Source organism: Syngnathoides biaculeatus, chromosome 6 (genome assembly GCF_019802595.1).
Source record: "Syngnathoides biaculeatus isolate LvHL_M chromosome 6, ASM1980259v1, whole genome shotgun sequence".
NCBI lineage: Eukaryota > Metazoa > Chordata > Actinopteri > Syngnathiformes > Syngnathidae > Syngnathoides > Syngnathoides biaculeatus.
Window position 1 is genome coordinate 25,901,431 of NC_084645.1, and position 20,367 is coordinate 25,921,797.

At 43.1% G+C, this 20,367-nt stretch overlaps 1 protein-coding gene across 6 annotated transcripts in view; it reads right to left on the reverse strand.

The window, feature by feature from the left end:
• kcnq1.2 (potassium voltage-gated channel, KQT-like subfamily, member 1.2) overlaps window positions 1-20,367 on the reverse strand; it is a 211,859-nt gene that overhangs the window by 156,779 nt on the left and 34,713 nt on the right. For 5 of the 6 annotated variants that reach the window (XM_061821697.1, XM_061821698.1, XM_061821695.1 and 2 more), the window contains exons 8-14: window positions 18,072-18,182; window positions 17,896-17,991; window positions 16,282-16,419; window positions 13,479-13,644; window positions 10,634-10,660; window positions 10,420-10,473; window positions 9,659-9,776 (exon numbers count right to left, since the gene is read on the reverse strand). In XM_061821697.1, coding sequence (XP_061677681.1) covers window positions 9,659-9,776; window positions 10,420-10,473; window positions 10,634-10,660; window positions 13,479-13,644; window positions 16,282-16,419; window positions 17,896-17,991; window positions 18,072-18,182 — 710 coding nt within the window. The remainder of the gene's footprint in view (window positions 1-9,658; window positions 9,777-10,419; window positions 10,474-10,633; window positions 10,661-13,478; window positions 13,645-16,281; window positions 16,420-17,895; window positions 17,992-18,071; window positions 18,183-20,367) is intronic. The other variant, XM_061821696.1, reaches the window with a different exon arrangement.

Here is a 20,367-nt window from a genome sequence, read left to right on the forward strand (position 1 = left end):
GTACAAACAGGCTTATTGTCAATATTTTACAATAGTCAAATGACTCTTTAAAGTTTTGCCAAAACAAGTAACCGATTGCTATTCTTGACAAAAAGTGAACTCTCACCCGCCCACCAAGTTTTTCCACTCCTCTCGAGCAGGTTAACCGATACAGTATATCCTTAAATCTGACATTTGCAAGGGTGGGGGGGGGGGGTGTTCCGACCCCGGGCCCCCACGAACGAGTTCCGTCAACAGGCCCTCTATTCATCTCCAGGGCCGGAACAACAGAGGGGGCTTTCTGACGGGGCTCCGGCACCTGGCCGCCTGCGGACACGACATCGGAGTTCGGGCGGCGGTGGCACTGGCCACCACACCTGAATCAACCCTCCTCCTCCTCCTTGTACTCATCCCCCCCCCCCAACCCCCACCGCACCCCAAAACTCCACCCCTCCAGCCTCCGAATCAACATCAAATGGCGCGACATCCTGCGAGCACAAGAGGCGAGCCAAAAGCAGGGCGGAGGAAGCCTTCAGGATCGGGCTGTACAAACAGGCCACTCAGGTGCTGCTGCACACTGCACTTTTCATCCACGGGGAGGGCAGGCGAGAAGATGCAGAGTATTTATCCAGGTGTCGGCGCAAATGTCGGACCGGAGGCGTTGGGTGTGTTTTTCACCTCACAGGGACAGGGCAGCATCTATGCCAACTCTGGGACCCTTCCAAGTAGGAAACGGGCTGGGTTTTAATTTGACTGCAGTTGCCAACGTAATGACGAGCCATTAAACGCACTTTACATATGACGGCAATGTACATTTTCCCATTTAGTCCCAACTTGTTGGAGAACTGTGAGGCAACAGAGCTTTTCACCATGATGTCACAGGTACTTCCCGCGACAGAAAGCCGAACTTCCCACGCGTAAACAAACCCTTATTGCCAAAACAGGGAAAATGGCACAAATGATGATTTTAGTCTTTTTCTCAGATATAATTTGAATGTGCAAAATGACACTTAAAAAGCATACATTTTGTAAGGTAAATTGTATCCGAGGGGGATTGCTGTAATTTACTTTTCAACAAGTAAAGTGATTCAAATACAGTACCTTGTGAAAAGTATTCGGCCCCCTTTAACTTTCAACCTTTCACCACATTTCATGCTTCAATCATAATGATATAAAATTAGTATTTTTTTTGTCAAGAATCAACAACAAGTGGGACACAACCGTGAAGTGGAACGAAATGTATTGCATATTTTAATATTTTTTTAACAAATAAAAACCTCGAAAAGTGGGGCTTGCAATATTATTCGGCTCCTTTACGTTCAGTGCAGCAAACTCACTGCAGAAGTTCAGCGAGGATCTCTGAATGATCCAATGTTGACAGATGATTATAAATAGAATCCACCCGTGTGTAATCAAGTCTCCGTATAAATGCACCGGCTCTGTGATTGTCTCGGGGTTCTGTTAAGACCAAGGAACGCACCAGGCAGGTCCGAGATACTGTTGTGGAGAAGTTTAAAGCCGGATTTGGATACAAAAAGATTTCCCAAGCTTTAAACATCTCGAGGAGCACTGTGCAGGCAGCCATATTGAGATGGAAGGAGTATCAGACCACAGCAAATCTACCGAGACCCGGCCGTCCCTCGAAACTTTCACCTCGAACAAGGAGAAGACTGATCAGACATGCAGCCGAGAGGCCCGTGATCACTCTGGATGAACTGCAGAGCTCTACAGCCGAGTTTAACATGATAAGTGACGGGCAGGCTAAATAGTTGACTTTTCTGTTGCTTGAATTAATGGCACAGATGTGCTTTTTGTCCTTTTGAAATGGATAGTTGACGTTGGCAATTATGTTTTGTGAAATTACTGCAAATGACACATTTGTGAGAAAAAGTCTGTCACATGATGTATCTCGGCGCCTGTTTATGATGCGGCTCTGTGTCCACCTTAGACTGGTGCTGGCCATGTGGTACCCAAGAAAAACATTTTATTGGTTATTTAAAAAAAATGGTCCATCAAAAGACCAAAACTCATGATTTTGGATTTTGGGGGGGGGGGGGGGACACGACGACTAAGCCCAGAAGCTTGTAAAGATGAGTAAAAAACGTTCAAAAAGACGAACAGGAATGGGACAAAAGAACAGCCTCCAAATTCCAAGAAAAAGAAAATTGCATTTGAGAGAATACCTTCAGTTCTACTTAAAATCCAGTTTTATTGGCGACTCTCATCGAAGCATTGAAACAACACGCATTCAAAGACTTTAACGTTTTGGGGAAGAAAAAAAACAATTTCGCCGAGATGGGACGAGCCCGTTGAAGAGAAACAAGTGTCACTAATTACAGCAAACTTATTCATCTTAATGGTGAGTTACGTACTTTTTTTTGTTTGTTTGTTTTTATTTGTTACAATGTTGGTCTGTTGAAATATATCTTTACGTGAAACTGGCCCGTGCCGCAAAAACGGTTGAGGACCCGCTGGGCTCCAATCAGATTTTTCAATGTAAGTTATGGAGGAACAAAATATCAATATGGTGATACATCGCATCATTACAGATGTTGACAAGTGTCCGAATTCAAAGCGAATACAGTAACCCCCCCCCCCCAGAGTTTACGGGGATGAGATTTGGTTGAAGAAAATTTTGGCTCATGTAGTTATCTGATTTAGACAGTGGCACAAAACCTCAATTGAACTGTAGTCATACGGAGACACTGCTAAATATAACTGTGTGTCATCTGCATAGCTATGGGAGTCAAAATTAAAGTTTTGAAGAATTTGACCCAAGGTTAGCATATACAGGCTGAACAGGAGAGGTCCAAGAACTGACCCTTGAGGGACCCCATAGGTCATTGCCATTTGCCGAGACCGAGCACCTCCAATGGTCACAAAGTAGCTCAGAATACAGACTTGTACTCTTGTCGCAACGCTTACATTTATCACCGCTTGAAAAGACCCCCGCGCACACTTTGTGCGCTAGACGGAACTCCGTATGCTGGCACCGCCCCCGCCGTGCTGTGGATATCGCAGTACAGTGTACGAGACGAGCATACGGAGGCCACACAGACAAAAAGTCAATTTGTTCGCAGCAACGGCCCCACAAAAGGCGCCAGTTGCCCCCACCGCCACCCCCACCCACCCACTTCAAGAGGCCGGGGTTCGTGATGCATGCGTCTCTGCCTGCAGACCCTCCCGCGGCGCTGGTGCCGAGGCTTTTCATTATTTATCTCTGGCCAGCTCGGGAGAGAGGGAACTAATTAACAGCTGCCCGCAGGTGGCCCCGTGCAGGCTTTTACGGGCCCGAGGATGAAGAGAAGAAGAAGAAAGGAGGACTGAGCGCCTCAGGTAACCACGTGACAGACAAACCCAATCGGGGCGATTGGAAGAGGTTTGAGGTTGGGAGTGAGGGCCTAGCAACTGGAAAGAAAAGCCCCCCTGGATTTCAAAATAAAAGGAAAGAAAATGATGACAATGTCAAATAAAATGCAATAGATAGAAAATTCCTCCTGGAGTCACCGTGTGCCAATCTAAAGCACAAATGTTAAAAGTAAACCAAAAAAATGAAAAAAAAAAAGAATTATGATAACTGGGGAAGAAATTATTATGAGTTTATTTCTTGCCGAAAATAATTACAAAAGACCTTCTGAACTGATCACGAGTTACTTTAAAGCATAATAATATTAAATTAAATAATGTGATTAAAAATGTGAAAGAAATAAAAGTGAAAGACACTTTTAAAAACTGAAGAAAGAAAATGCATTAGGTTTCAAAAAACTGAAATTATTATAAAATTAAATTAAAAAGTTAAAAGCCAGCACAGTGGACCTGCTGGTAAAGCATTGGCCTCGCAGTTCTGAGGACCGGGGTTCGAACCCGGACCCACCTGTGTGGAGTTTGCATGTTCTCCCCGTGCCTGCGTCGGTTTTCTCCAGGCACTCTGCTTTCCTCCCACATCCCAAAAACATGCAACATTAATTGGACACTCTAAATTGTCCCGAGGTGTGATTGTGAGTGCGGGTGTTTGTCTCTATGTGCCCTGCGAGTGGCTGGCAACCAGTTCAGGGTGTACCATGCCTCTTGCCCGTTGAGAGCTGGGATGGGCTCCAGTACTCCCCGTGACCCTCATGAGGATAATCGGCAAAGAAAACGGATGGATGGAAGTTAAAAGCCCGTCAGAATTGTCCGTGGCTTAATTTAAAGCAGTGATAGAATTTGCCTGTTAAATAATAAACTGAGCATGATTTGATGAAATGATTTTAAAATAACAAAAACAATACTACATTAAATAAAAAGAATTCAGTATGATATTTAATGTTATGTAAACTGAAATCTGTTTAAATGAACTGAATGCTAGTTTAAAAAAAAAAAACAGTAATTCACTCTGCAGGGGAAAAAAATAAATTGTGGAGGAAGAATTCGGCATTTTCCGGCTCAAACTACATGTGAAATAAACCAGAATGAGTACATACTGTAGTACTCATGGTTTACAAAAAATAAATAAATTAAAAAAAAAAAAAAAGGTCAAGGCGCAACTGGATATGTTCAGGTTTAGGGGGGAAAAAAAAGCAAGAAAAACACTTGACATTTGTAGCAACTGTATGTGCATGCTCTGGGGGAGGGTAGCATGCATATGCTACCCTGCACCACTTCCTCTTCAGAGGCTCACTGATGACTACGCTGACGCTTCTCACACATGTGAAAAAAAGAAAGAAAAAAAGAAAAGAAAACACCTCCCACACAGCCGCAAAGTAACATTTCGGAGAAGGTCCTCCGCAACAAATCCAAACAAACAGCAGAACTCTCCAGCTCGTGCTGCAACAGAGGAGCCAAAGACGGGAAAACTTGGCGCGTGCAATCGGTAGTAGACGCGCCCTCGGACACTTCGGGGTGTGGACCCGCATGCCGGGGCCAAAACGACAGCACTATCCCCGGTGGCGTGACACCAGGGCCGGAACGAGGCAGCCGTTTTGGGAGCGCCCGGCGCGGCTCCGGTCTGAGCCGGCCCATCAAAGCTGACTTACGAGCAAGGCCGGCGCTGCACGGGACACAAGCGCGCACTGTCTCCCGACGCCCACTTTAAACGCTCCAAAAGGAGGGCCGACGCTCTGGCGCGCATCGGCAAATCGTGTCAAAACAGAGACGCCGCCTTTTCGGGACTCTCCGGCTCAGCAAGCCAGGGGTTTTCTAACTTTTGGTGGTTTCTTAGAACAACTAACAGGGGAGGAACTTTCTCGAGAACCCAGTTCATTTTTATCTGTAGCCCTAAATGTCTTGGGAATGAAAAAAGCTGTCTTTGTTTGTGGGGTGGGGTAAACTGAAAAATAATTGTATTATGTTCCAGAAATAAACATGAAAGGGATTTTGGATACATTGCGCTCCAAAGTTTACACACCCCGGCAGAATCTGTGAAATACTGCAAATTTGGGCTGGAAATTTGACTAATGATGGAACTAGGACCATCTAAATATTTTATTTATTACTGTTGTTTATTTTTTTCTGAATTTAATTTGAACAGAGTTAAAAATAAATGTTTTGCCTGATCACTTTTTTTTTAAAGCATAGTATAATACCCGCGTATGAATATGTAAACATACAACAGCAACTGTTTGGGAAGGGGCTGCCAATAAAAAAACGAAAATAAACCATTCGATAAATTTGAAATCCATGCTTGAATAAAGTTTTGTTTTTCCGGAACAGAAGTATTATTACAGAAATAAATTTTTCTTAATTTTTTTTTTAGAAATACAGTCATAACTGTTATAAGAACAAAGACGTATTATGTCAGACTAAAAAGTCAGTTTGTGACAACAATAAAGTTGTATGTTTCCACGTTGTAATGTTAGGATATTAAAGACAATATTCAACAGGGGAACAACATTTTTTTTAAAAACAGTGAAATTTAAAAAATACAACTTTATTGTAGCATTAACCTTTTTTATTCTGAACAAGACGGCTTTATTAAAACAATGGGGTATTATTTTAAAAAAAAAAAAAAACTACAAATTTGTGCGTGCATGCAGCTATGCGCCTTTTTTTTTAATGTTCAGAATTTAATGATGAAAATGATTTATCAGACCCCCTGCAGCTCATAGATCCCGGGCCCACAGTTTTGAGAACTGTTGTATTAAGTTATGCATTTTCAAGTTCGACAGACAGCTGCCTGACATCACTAAGTCATAAAGATATGAACTACTACCACATTATTATTCATATCAGTGGAATCAATTTCCCAGCATTCTTATGCTCTTCATTAACTTTGTATACATACACGACAAGAATTTCCATCAAGATGAAGGAAGGAAGGAAGGAAGGAAGGAAGGAAGGAAGGAAGCAAAGAAAAAAGGAAGGAAGGAAGGAAGGAAGAAGAGTGATGAAAAAAAAGAAGAATAAGCACGAGAGCCAGTACAGTACCTTGTGGAATTCAAGTGGTGTGTTGAGAAAGAGTCCTGGACCGATGCCGCCAACGGGCAAGTCAAAAGACTGCAAAGAGAAACAAGAAGCATTCTGACGCACAGAACTCTCCTCCATGGATTTGGTTTATCTTTTGGTTCTTTTTAAGGCACTGGAGGATTCTCTTGAGTGGAGAATATTAGAGATATGAATATCAAGTGTAAAGCAAATGAGGTTCATAATGATACGTTGTGTAACAGAAGTTGGGAACAAAAGGTTCACTCAGCAACCCCCCCACCCCCTCCCCAGAAGGCACAGAATATAGAGTGAAATGTCAAAGAACGCAGGGGGGCATTCAAATTGGATCGGTAAGAGGGAAGGACAAAAGAGCAGGAAGAATATGTGCAATAAGAGCTTTTAAAAGAAAAATTTAAAAAACGTGCATGTACTCCGTGTTGGGAAAATATAAAAACAAGCAACAAATGTGACTTGTGCGACCACACAAATGTTAGAATTGATTAATGTAATTTTTGGAGCAAATCTTTAAAAATGTTTTAAAAAGTGGTACAGAAAACTTTTCAGATTTGATCTTCCGTCTCTACTACCGTCTCAAAAGTAAAGTTCAGCTCAGTAACAGTCGTAGAATGGACCTTTCCAACCAGTCAATCACTTGTACAATGATAGCCAATCAGATCTCTTAACCCCTGGCTTGACACGCCCCTGTCGCCATGTTGTCCCACAAGCAATGCTGGTTGTCAGTAGCGTGCGCTTGGAAAAGTTAAGGTTCCAAAGAAAACGGTCCTCAGATGCACTTGGGGAACGTGCAATTCTGGTGAAAGATACCCTGCTAGGTTGCAAGTAAAGTAAAAAGTACTCCCCCTGCTTTACACGTGCAGTACGATTCCACTATTTTATCCTGTTGGATTTCAATATGAGGTTTGGGAGGCGTCAAACTTTTTTTGCATCGATCGCCAACATTTGGCTGTAACTCTGATATTGCGTCCTGCTCTGTTCAAAATCTTAATTCTGTGGACATAACCTTGGGTGAAATAGTTGAGACCTCTTTGTAGAACTCTCTTGGACAAGTCAGACCCATTTGTCAAAAAACATACCCCAATATTATCTGGAATATGCGATAGAGAATCGACTTCAAACCTGTTCTGTTCAGTCGCCATTTTGGAAGCTCGTGGGATGTGGCTAAGGGGGCGGAGCTTAAGATCGCCATCGGAAAGGTCCATAAAGTCCACATGACAGTAATTTTACATACAATGCAATGAAGTGTACATACTGTTGTACTCCAGTCCTGTAGTTGGCAGTAACCTGTATTACATTTGCACCAAAAGTTTGAAATTCCTACCCCTGGCTTGCCAATAAATGAGCAGAGTTGCAAAATTACCACCTGGCAAGTAAGAAGTTTTTCTGTCCCCGACTGCAGTTCAGCGTCAGTTTGAGAAACATTGTAGCAGTCACACCGCGTAATACAGTTTTCGCTAGCCGTGGCAAACTTTTCGAAACAGAATCTGTTTTAGACAAACTACACAAAGGAAGGCCTACTACCACCGCTGATGAAAACTCTGAACTTCTCGAGCAGGCGTTCACGAAAAAGCAGGGAAATTCTATCCAGAGGGCGACACTGGAACTCGATATCGATAAATGGACCGATTTGGTGAAGTCGGGTAGTACCCCTGTGGCACACCTGATGATCTCTCATGGCATCGTGGTGTGGGATCACCGATTTAGTGAACATGGTGACCCCTTGGAGCACTAACGCGTTAACAAATGACCATCTATCTAAATCTATGTAATCCTGTGGGAAATTTCCATTAAGTGCCTGTTCAGGATAAAAAGTGAAAATAGACTGAAAGTTTTCTTTTGTAACATTGTTGAATTGTTGTCTACGACCATTCGCTGTTGCGTGTGGAGAATGTTTGCGGATTCTTTGTCAGCGTGTTAGCGCAGGAAGCGATGAAAATGTCACTGTGTCGCAATGACATTTTGGCTAGCACTAGTGGCACAAGCTAGGTCAACGAGAGCTGGCGACGCCATCCAGGTGCCCTAGTGTTTTTCCCTCATTTATGCCAATGTAACTTTTTTGTTTTTGGAGGCGTCGGGGTAGATTTAGCAGCTTTTAAAAATACCATAGCCACTACATTTCACCTTGAAAAAAAATTAAAATAAAATAAAAAAAAAATCACCTTGAACTACTTTTTTTTTTTTTTTTACTAAATTAGTTTGTATACAAAATGGCAACATCAGAAAAATGACACAGTTGTAACACACACAGGTTTCACACAGTCAGAAAAATCACACACATTGGATACAAAAGTGCACCACAAACTACAGTATGTTTGATGGTGGACAGACAGACCCATTTTAGCAACATCCCCTAAATGACTGTAATTTCCGGCCTATAAGCCGCAAATTTTTTCACACGCTTTCAACCCTGCGGCTTATGCGGGGATGTGGCTAATTTGTGCATTTTTCCTCAGGGAAAGAGTGAGACCAGTGGAATATACAGTATGTGCCGAGGAAGTGACTTTTCCCGGTATGTTTTTTTTTTTTTTTAACTGGCCCTGTTAGCGGTACGCTAGCTACTGTGTTACTGCCACGTCTCAGTGATTTTGGTAATTTTTTTTTTTTGAACCAGCCCTGTTAGTGCTGTGCTGCCACGGTTGTTGTTGTTTTTTTTTTTTTTTTAACCGGTATGTTTTTTTTTGTTTTTTTTTAACCAGCCCAGTTCGTGCTACCGTGTTGTTGCTATGTTAAGCTAAGCTAAGTTATTAAAACTTTGAAAACTCTTTCTGTGTACCATCTTCTTTGTAAATATCTCGTGTTTCAACGTGGGTTTCAATGTGTGGACTTGCAGCTTTTACAAATTGGGAACACGGACCCTCCAGATTTGAGAGCCGACAAAAGGTCCACAGTTAGGGCACAAGAACAGTCACAATCGGATTGGAATTAAAAGTGTAACGGGTGTAGCGCTGCAGTCGCTTACAGCATCCATATTTTATATTTATTTGTTGTAGATATAAATGATTTACTTCTCTCATTCTGTTAACAGTTAGTGCATCGTCTTTGTCTTCCCCCCCCCCCCCTTCTCACTCCTCTAGCAATTATGTTCCATTCGACTGATCAACTGATCCTCAACAATACTTCAACTAAAATACCAAGAAATTGCAGAGGAAGCTCAAAACTCCACTGTGACACAGTAAAACTGTGGATGCAGCATCTCCATTCTGCATAATCTAAAATCCGAACAGGACACACGCAAAAATTTAAAAAAAGGATTGTGACTTACTGCGTGTTGTCCGTCACCACGGAGAGAGGAATATCCTCACACATGCAGTCCAGCTCCTCGGTAAGGCTGCTAGCGCGGGTAATGTCAACAGACATGCTATCGCCGTGGCTCCTCTTCACTGGAAATACCAAATATTAGCATTTAGCTTGGAATAGAGGTACAGTAATCCCTCGTTTTTCGCAGTTAATTGGTACCAGACCATCCCGTGAAAAGTGCAAAACAGCGAAGTAGGGGTAAATGGTTTTTTTGAAAAAAATTTTTTTGCTTCATCGGTCCATGTCGTCGGGCCGGGGATGGAGCATTAGTATTTCGCCATCTGGCTTTTTTGGGGGGAGGGAAAGGGGGTGGTCAGAAATCCGTAATGCACCGAATCCGCAATAGGTGATCCGCAAAGTAGAGAGGGATGACTGTATTTTCTTACTAAATGAATCATCACTGCTGCTGGCGCTGACGCAACGCAAAATGACAAGACAAAAAATATGTAATGTATCGTATGGTCTCTTGTGATAATCGATAACCTGTATCACAATGATACTATTGGTATCAAATAAAACATGTATTGCTTTTCATAAAATAAGCCACTCCTCACGAGAAGAGCCCAGTAAATCAACCAGTAACACTAATTTCTAATAGTCTTTGTTTACATGCAACCGTGGGCTGTCGAAGGCTGTTGCCTTAGACCATGGAGGAACAAACAATGTGTGCGTATGCTTATTTATTTTTTTTAAATATATATAGAAGAAAAAGAAAGTGAAATATACCTGGAGAGGAAGGGCAGCTCAGGGTGAAAGATGACCAAGAATGATGACAGGGGCCTTTGCGCCATGTAAAACAAAAAAAAGAGGCACCTATTATACTGTGTATAAAGGAGTGCCAAAAAGTGTGCCACGATTCAGCGGAATTTTAGCAGAATGTGAAAAAAATGACAAAGAAAACGTAAAAAGACAATAAAAATGTCTTTCCCTTCTAACTCACCTGTTTGCTTGAACATTCTGGTGAGTCCTGTGGAGAAAGAACCGGAGTCTCATACGAGGATTTCCAAAAAGTCACAAGACAACCAGACACATATGCTATAAATGTTTCTGCAACATTAACACGTTTTTTTTTTTTTTTTTTTTTGGAGATGAACGATTTCAATGAATTTATTTTGTTTATTTTGCTTTAAAACATAAGTGGCACAATGAATTTAAAATGAAAGGATCAACATTTTTATGAAGTGTAGATTTTGGAGGTTTCTAAGAAATATTTTTTTTAAAAATAACCTTTTATTATGTAAAGGGACTATACACCATACAACATAAAATAATTTTTAAATCGTAGGAAAACTGTTTATCTGAAAAATGATACCAATTTTGTCATTGTCCAAATACTTTTATTCCACCTCATCAGTCTTTCATTTAATTTCTAGTGGTGGAATATCATAATTTAGTGGATTTGCAGTCTTAAATGGTCTTATCATATCTTGTGTCTAATTATGCCAAAATAATTGTGTTGTCTTTTACTTTCTTGATTTTACTCATTCCAATTGATTATTTCACTTGTGACTAAAATGCTTTATCATTGTACAAATAGTCTAGTTATACGTCAAATAAAGGGCAACTTAAAAAAATACATTTTCTGTATTAAAAAAAAAAGTGCAAAATCTCCCTAATTTTTACTATATTTAATGGACTCCCTTTTTGGGGGGAAGGAGGAAAATTAGATTTTATTAAATACATCCGTTTTCCAAGCCGCTTATCCTCACAAGGGTCGCGGGAGCCATTTACCACGCAAATTCTTGAAATTGAAATATTTTGCCGAGTACGATTCACTTAAAGGGCCACTGTCATGAAATGCATGATTTTCTGAATGTTATTAATGAAAAAATGGCAGCCGGTATGGACCTATCTGTTTTTTCACCACAAAACATGATTTTGACATATATGGCTTTTTGTCACTCTCGCCATGAATATGCTCTCGAGGGATCTTTTTTGAGATAAAACAGGAAGTGACGTATGGGGCAGGAGCGCCCTCCAGCGTTTCTTTCTATTAGTTTTACCTGCGGGAAGCTACCTCGTTGTTCCTTCGTGTTAGCCAAAATGCCGGCTTGTTGTATTGCTGGATATTGCTCGGACACTCAAGAGGATGGATTCGTGCTTCATACTTTTCAAAAAGACCCGGTGCGTCGTGATTGCACGGGTGCAAAGAACGAGAGCTTCGTGGGTTCCATATGACAGGGCGGTGTGTAGACAGCTACTAGAAAAACAATAGTTGGGGGGTGGGGGGGTCGTCATCCATAAGTCAGGGGTGCTAAATGTGTCAATGTGCGCGTCGGGGTGACTCGTCGCAGTGGCGGACCAAAGGTGGCTCATCTCCGCCACGGAAGTGGATCAGACGGGGAAGTTGTTTTTAAACACTGCCGCGCGGGGGTGGATCGGGTTGGGAGGTGGTTTGCACGTGATCCGCATATCCTCTAAGTATGGCTTGAAAGAATAGGGTAATATTGTACTTCACTGGGTTGTGAGATGTTCTCTTCTTCGAAAAGAGCTTCCGTGTCAGAAGGGGCGAGTTCGTCTCCCATAGTAGGGGCCGCAGCGTGTTTTCAACGACGAATGTCCCAGGTGACGTCACGGGCAGGAGATGCAGCCAATATGGCGACCTCGACCGATGTCAAATGACACTTCCGCAACTTTGACGCGCTCTCCGCTCATATTTATTTTTCATACAGACATTTAAGTGATTAATGTTATATGTATTTTTCATTACAATATCTATTTTAGAATGTTTAAAGGGATGACACTTGGGCTTTAAGGTTTCCCCTTTCAAGACGAGTCACTGCAGTTCCCCCCCCCCCCCCCGTCACACAGTCTGACAGGAAAGACTCAAGCGTGTGTGTGTGTGTGTGTGTGTGTGTGTGTGTGTGGTGTGTGTGTGTGTGTGTGTGTGTAAACCAACCATCTCAGGTCAATTTGTGTGCCTTTTAACAACAGGAAGTCGCCGCACCGCCCACTTTGCTAACCAACCGTCGTAAACAGGGTATCGGTCCGGGTCGCGTGTATCAACAGCGCTCGTCCAAAAGAGGGAGGATTCGCGACACGTACGGACGCGCATCAGTCAACAGCCGCCCTGACCTCTGGTTACCACGGAGACACTAATGGCTTCCAGATGTCCCACCAGGGACACCTGGCAGCCATCTTGGCACAGAGCGGATCCTTGCGGCCGTCCGCGGCGTCAAACAAAACGAGTGGAATAATGAACAAAATCAGATTTAGATTTCGATGTTCATCCATCTTTGTTAACTGGCGGCCGCGGAGCCCCTTTGAGGCTCCTTTGTTATTACTGGCTACACAAATAAACGTGAAAAGACAAAAGCTCACAATTGTACGCGCTCTCTTTACAACGTTACTGAAAGGAATTAAGGACTACACTGTTTAGTGTGTTTAATTGATTATAACGGAATGAATCAAATCAAATGAACACAGTAATAAAAAATGTAATTTGGTTTTAGCCAACGCTCTTGATTTTTTTTTTAAGGCTCCAAGAAAGAATGGCTGCCTTCGTACATTTTAGTTGTAATTAAGTTTTTAATTCATTAATTTGTATTCAAGCTTTAAGATTAGCTTTTTTTTTTTTTAAACATTTATTTTGGTACATTTTTTTTTTCCATTTAACCGTTGTGTGTAATAACTTTTAACTGAACCATTATTGAAATCGTTTTTAACTGCAAAATGTAACCGTGGCTTACAATAACATATTTCAATATACTTTTTGGTACACATGCTGGAAAGTTGTCATATTTTCCCGTCAAATTACCGATCGCACGGATGTCAGTTTGCCTTACCTTGCACGCCGCTCGGCTCTTCCATGAACAAGGAGACGTCGTTCTTCTCCGCGGAGTCGTCGATGTGATCGTAGGTGATTTGCGGGATGGACACGGCCCTCTCCGACGACACGCTGATGGAGCCGTTGCCTCGCGTGGACTTCAGCCTCCTCTTGGGGCCCTTTTTCTGAAGTAAACAACAAAAATTGCAACTAAGGAGGGGGAAAAAAAAGCCAACATTGGGTAGTAAGAATACATTAAGCGATTAATATTTACTTTTATGTGACTTTTTTCACACGCTTTCAACCCTGCGGTTTATGCGGTGATGCGGCTAATTTGTGCATTTCTTTCTAACGGCCGCAAGGGGGCACTCAAGTGAAAAAGTTAAGAGTGAGAACATTGGAATATATGTGCCAAGGAAGTGACTTTTACCGGTCCGGCCCTGTTAGCGCTGCGCTAACGTGTTACTGCCGTGTCTCAGTGATTTTTACAGGTATGTTTCTTTTTTAACCAGCCCCTGTTAGCGCGGTGCTAGAATTAGCATTAGCATTAGCGCGGCGGCACTAGCGGTAGACTCTCTGTGTACCGTCCGTCTTTGTAAATATCTCGTGTTTCAATGTGGGTTTCAATGTGGGCACTTGCGGCTTTTACACAGCTGCGGCCTATGTATGTACCAAATGGTATTTCCTTTACAAATGTAGTGGTAATAGTGGGTGAGGCTTATAATCAGGTGCGCTCTGTAGGCCAGGAATTACGGTACAACAGTTATACCCGAGCTTTCTATTTTATATACCAATAGACACAAGCCAACAGATGGTCGGCAAAATATTATGACCTTTTGCCTCCAAACTTCCCGAGGTCAAAAGGAATAACTGGGCCTTGAATCCACTGTCAGGGTCTCATCCTCCTCATTCAAACAGTCTCAAGGACCCCTTACCAAAACTGAGAAGTCATCCATTTTGGGTTGAAGCATCCATTTTGGGCAAAAACTGTGACAACGTTCATAACTCTCACAACATATCTGATATCTATACAAACCGGTGCAGTATAATAAACAAAGATGTACATAAACATAGTCACTCATTAGTAAGCGCCAGTAATATCACTTGTTCTTAACAGAGGATAAAGAATTGTATTATCTGTCCACATGTATTGCGCCACCGTTTGTGTTAAAACATCTTTTGTTTGTTGTGTTCAAACATGTCTTGCTTAAAGGGTTGAAGTAGCTGGCCCCACATGAATGCCATTTGTTATCCCTAATGAAGTGTCATCTTTCCACTAGTTACCACCATTATTCTACAGCAAACGAGGTTGAATGAGTCATTAAAAGAAATGAGTGATGGTGGAGGTGGAGATTTTAAAAGGAACGAAAGGATGGAGGGAATAAAAAAAGAAGAGTGAGATAAACCAATTATGCAAAGAGAAGACGGGAGCCGACGAGGACGGCAAATATGGAGGAGAAACAAAAAATGTTGGAGGAAAGTCTCATGCGGCGATAGAAAAGAGCGGAAGCGGCCTCACCCCCGCGCCCCCCCTTTTTAGGTGCGGGTTCAATGCTACACAAAGATTGTTTTGTTGTTGTTCTGCTAGACAAAGGTTTACTCCCATGAGAAAGGCGGCGGTGACATCATCTCAACTGACTGAGTCTTTGTGCGCAACTGACAAAGGCATCGAGTCATCCTGGTGGAGTCGGGAGGAGGGGGCCCGTGTGCGTTTGTGTGTGTGTGTTTGTGCACGCGTGCGTGTTTGTGGGAACTTCACTTGGCCTTTCATGCCGCACGGCCGAGGCGCAACACAGCTAATATTGTTGTGAAAGGTGAAGAAACGGCCCAAGCGGACAATACAGCGCGGGCTCGACGTGCAAATCTGCAACACTCAGAACGCTCTCTCCTTTGTGGACTTCTTGTTGATAATTCGAAATGCATGTTAATACTGGTGGGGGGAATGAAACGGGAAATTCCAAAAAAAACAAAATCATATGGAACATTTCGATAGAATCGGAGCTGCAACGCATCATCCGATGTTCCCTTTCCACTGCACGATGCTTACATGGCTCGACCAAACCTTACTTTTTCCCTTGAAAAATATATCCTTTAATGAGCAAGGTCCGACTTTTGGGACAATCTACTAAGAAAACCCAAGTACCCTCTCGCGGGCAGCGTCCCATTTTTGGGACGAGATTAGAAATTAGTTAAGTTAACCATAAACAAAAAAGAAATGTTATTTCCTTGATTGTGGCCTGTTAGGAGACTTATCTCAATAAAGCAAGAAATTGCCACCCTGCCCATGAATGGATTAATAAGTGGATCAAATCCACATCCCAATACTTTTATCTTAATGTTTAAACCCAAAAGAAAGTAGTGGTAGTTTGCCTAAACCGAGGTCTGGAAACCTGCAGTTCTACTGCACTGACCGAAGGCTTTGGAAAATAAATATTCTAGATTTTTTTTTTTAGATATACAGTAATTCTAAGTTTGAAGATTATGTTGCTCTGTTGCTCTCCTTGCTCAAAATGTGTCACGAGTGCCTATGAGTAACACCCAGCCGCATAGACGTAAATAGAAACTGCTGGATCGTATATCGAGGTCACTGCCATGTTTGATATGAAAAAGTGAAGGACTTGAGGAAGAAGTCTCGTGTGTGTGAATGGGTGAATTTGAGGGATTAACTTTGTGTATGTATTTGTAGGCTGTGGCTTGACGAAGGCGGATTTGGCACATCCAGTTTGGCGGGATGTATCGCAACATTTGGTGTACATTTGGTGTAAGTAGAGCGAAATCAGTCAAACTCCCTCTGAGTGAGTCAACCCGAGCTGCATTATTACCGAAATGTTCAACTTCCTGATGGTGGGGCTGGAGTTGTCCGGTTCCACCATGGCGGCAGCCTCTGGACTCAGGACGTACATTTTCCACGTCGCCGCACAGCCCTTGGGTTTCTCGGCCGCGTAGCACCGCCAAAGCGTCTGAGGAGAATGTAGAGTAGGATGCAAAAACTCATCTTCGACTGAAAACAATCTCTGAAAAGCATGAAGTGAATCCTCAGAACACAATGTACTCTCGGGCTTCCTGTACTGAGCCCAAGTATCAGGGGAAGATCCTGACCATTCAGGAAAAGATAAAACTCCTGGATATGGTTCTGGACAGGTGGAGTGATGGAACTGTTGTATTGAGAAGACTTTATTTTCGATGCCTCTGAATATATAACTGTAGTCATTTCTATACAGCTCATCCACAAGACGTCACCGTTTTCACGGTGCCACATTGCCGGTCAAACCGAGCTGCTCGGCAGTGGGGGAGTCGTTGAACCGGAGCAGATTTTTCAAATTGCCCGAGACCTGCTGTGCTGTTGGTTGTCACAACAGACGAGACAGATATTCAAAGACGTCATTTTATGGAATACCGGCTGAAAATATGAGAAAAGATCAATGGATTTCGGCAATTAAACGGGATGGATGTTGCCCAACGAAATACACACGCTTGTGTAGCAAACATTTAATTTTAGGTAGGAATTATTCCTCTCAATCTCAAATTATAAAGAAGTATTTATAACGCCAAGTTGACTCATTTGAGAAGAATGAATATTTAAAAAAAATACGCCTGTCGCAGAGAGGTTTACAGAGGTTAACGTGTGGCCGCAATACGCTTCCATGTACAGAGGAGACGACTCTCTGTCTGAATTATTTTTCCAAACGTAGTTAATGAATGCGAGTTTGTGTAAAACCAGGGGTCATTTATTCAAATATTGGTATTTGTATTGTCCATCACTACGTAGGATTTATTCCTGATTGAGAACAGACCCAGCAACGAAGTATTTGTACACATCCAGACTTTTATACAATTTCAAACTTTTCCATGTAAATCTCGACGACTTACTCACCAGATCCATGTGTAGATCCAGTTGTCCAAGACAAGCGATGGCAAATTTACAGTCCAATTTCTTATCGGCCAAAACATCAACATCAGCATTAAATATGAATCCTCTATCCCAAGTGTCTCTCATTTTTCCACGTACCTTCATTTGTTATCCCCTTCTAAATTTTTAACAGTATCGGACAAAACTCTTGCTGTCGTGCTATAACACGTATTTTAATTTCGTCTCAACTGAATTAACTTGCGACAATGCTTTGTTTGACCGGCAATATGGCAACAAACAAAAATCCCGTGATTTTATGACCTAGGTGCATGAGCTCTGTATATTTTACCCTGACATGTATTGAGCTGTTAAAATATGTCTGCAGTTTAATGACTTTTAAAAGTGTGGTTCAATAAGTTCACATGTGTTTGAGATAAAGCCATTTTTTAAAAAAATAGTATGGAATCCTTTGCATTAAAGAGGGGTTCACTGTATTGTGTTGAAGTTGCAAATATCCACATTTTCATCTGGTTCTCTATGTAAGTCAGCTAGCAAGTAGTGACCCAAAGAATGGGAGGCGGTTTACCTGGATGAGACAGGCTGCGGCAGGGATTTGTCTATTGAAGTGCTTTTGTCTCTGCTTCTGCTGGACCTTCAGAGCGAACCCGGATCCCAGGATACCCTGAGCCGGGCGGATTGGGTTACACTCGCATCACGGCAGTCGACGGAACAATGACGCGGTGAACAATTAGTGACACTTACGGCCGGCAGAGCAAAGAAAGAGATGGCAAAGACGCTGAAACAGGAGGCGATGGCCTTGCCGATCCACGTTTGAGGAATCTTGTCTCCATAGCCTATTGTGGTCACAGTCACCTAAGGAGAGACAGAGAGAGAGAAACGGATTCTTCTTACACCTTTTGCACACCACATAGTTTTTACAGCAGATATTGGGAAGCAGACATTTTTTTAGGACATCAGATGTGGCCTGCAGCAGCTTAGCTTCCACGTTGTTCTTCCTGAGAACTCTCAGGAAATGGAGTCGCTGCTGGGCCTTTTTCACCACTGCAGTGGTATTTACAGTCCAAGCGAGTTTGTCCGTGATGAAGGAGTCGACACTCCCCATTGATGAACAGTGGGACCGGGTCGACGCCGCACTTCCGGAAGTCCGGGATGATTTCCTTCGTCTTTGTGGTGTTCAGTGTAAGGTTGTGTGTAGAACACCACTTTGACAATTTACCAATCTCGTCTCTGTAGGCACACTCATCTCCTTCTGAGATGAGCCGATCACGGTGGGGCCCCATCAGCAAACTTGATAATGGAGTTGCCGGGACGGGCTGGTATGCAGTCATATGTGTACAGAGAGTATAGCAGAGGGCTCAGTACACAGCCTTGGTGGGAACCCGGTACTGAGGGTGAAGAAGAGAAGAGAATTGTGGGCCAAGTCTGACAGACTGTGGACGGTTTGTGATGAAGTCTTTAATCCAGCAGCAGATGGAAGGTTATAGTCCAAGGAGGGAGAGTTTGTCAACCAAAATACCTGGGATGATGGTATTAATTTCTGAACTAAAGTCTATCCTGACGTAGTTCCCTTGGCGTTCCAGGTGGCTCAGTGCAGTGTGGAGAGCTATTGTGATAGCATCCTCGGTGGACCAGTTTCCTCTGTAGGGTTTTATTGCTCTGGACACTTCACTCGGTTGCGAGATGTTTTCTTCTAAAAGAGCTTCCGTGTCTGAAGGGGCGTGTCCCACAGTCGCTGCCAGAGTGTGTTTTCAATGGCGAATGTCCAGGGTGATGTCACGGACAGTAAATGCAGCGAATGTGGCGACCATTTTGATGTCGAATGTGACTTCCGCAACTTTGCGCATGGATGACGCGATCTCCGCTCATATTTATTTTTTCGTGTAGACGTTGAAGTGAATAATCTTACATGTATTTTTCATTTCAATATCTATTTTAGAATGTTTATAGGGATGACACCAGACCTTTCAGGGGTGAAATGCTAAAATGCTAACCCTTTTCAGGTCACGTTAGAAATTGCGGTGAACCAAGTTGATTGTGGAATTGAGTTAGTAGCATAGATGCGGACGTGCACGGGAGAACGTTCTCGGCATAAGCAGTCTGCAGTTACAGTGAGTTGTATAACCCCTGGAAGAGACTCATTCTATTTCCATTGTTTCTTATAGGGAAAATTCACTCAAAACGCGAGCAAATGGAAAGTTGAACTGCCTCCTTATAATGAAGCAGGGCCCCGGAGGGAAGTCGAGAAAAATTGGGGGGTTGAAAGTGAGAGAAAGTGGGGGAATGTGATCCACAATCCTGGCATCGGCTTGCTCTCCAGCTGTGTCCCGCACCTGCATATGGGGGGCTGGGTGTGGGTGGTGGGGGGCGGGGGTAAACTGTGCCAAAGCTCAGCGCGCTGACATTCTTGTCAGCGCGCGCGCACACACACACAAGACTAATTCCGCTGGAACAGAAGATCATCGCTCTCAAGTTTACAGTCTCGGCAAAACAATAAAGGTGCAAATCCCCCCGTTGTTGCGGTCCTTCTCTGAGCATTGTGAGCGGAGGCGCACAAACGAGAGCTCGCTCGGGCGCAGAGAGCGCCGTGACCCCGCCAAGTCTCGTCACATAAAAGATGTAATCCCACAATTAAACTTTTAATTAAGGGAAGCGACACTTTATATTGCCGCTCTTAAAGTTTCTGTGGGCCCAAGAGCCTCAAGGTGAATGCTTTATTACCTTCCTTTTGTTCCGGCCAGATCCCCTGCACAAGACCACCGTAGGTTTCTCATTACGGCCCCGCTTTCGATTCAAATGTTTAATTAACTGCCGGGGAAATTGAAGCCCTCGCGCGGAGGCGTAACGGGGCATCACAACACGCCACGCAAAGGGCGGGAATAACAACACAATCACTGCATGCACCCGGGTGGTCAGATAACGCCGCCCCCCTCACTTGAAAGAACATTGTACAGATAATTTGTTGCAGCTATTCAGCGAAAGAATCCTTTTATTCTTTTTCCGCGTGCGTGTGATGTGGCCGCTCAAGTATGTTGGGAAG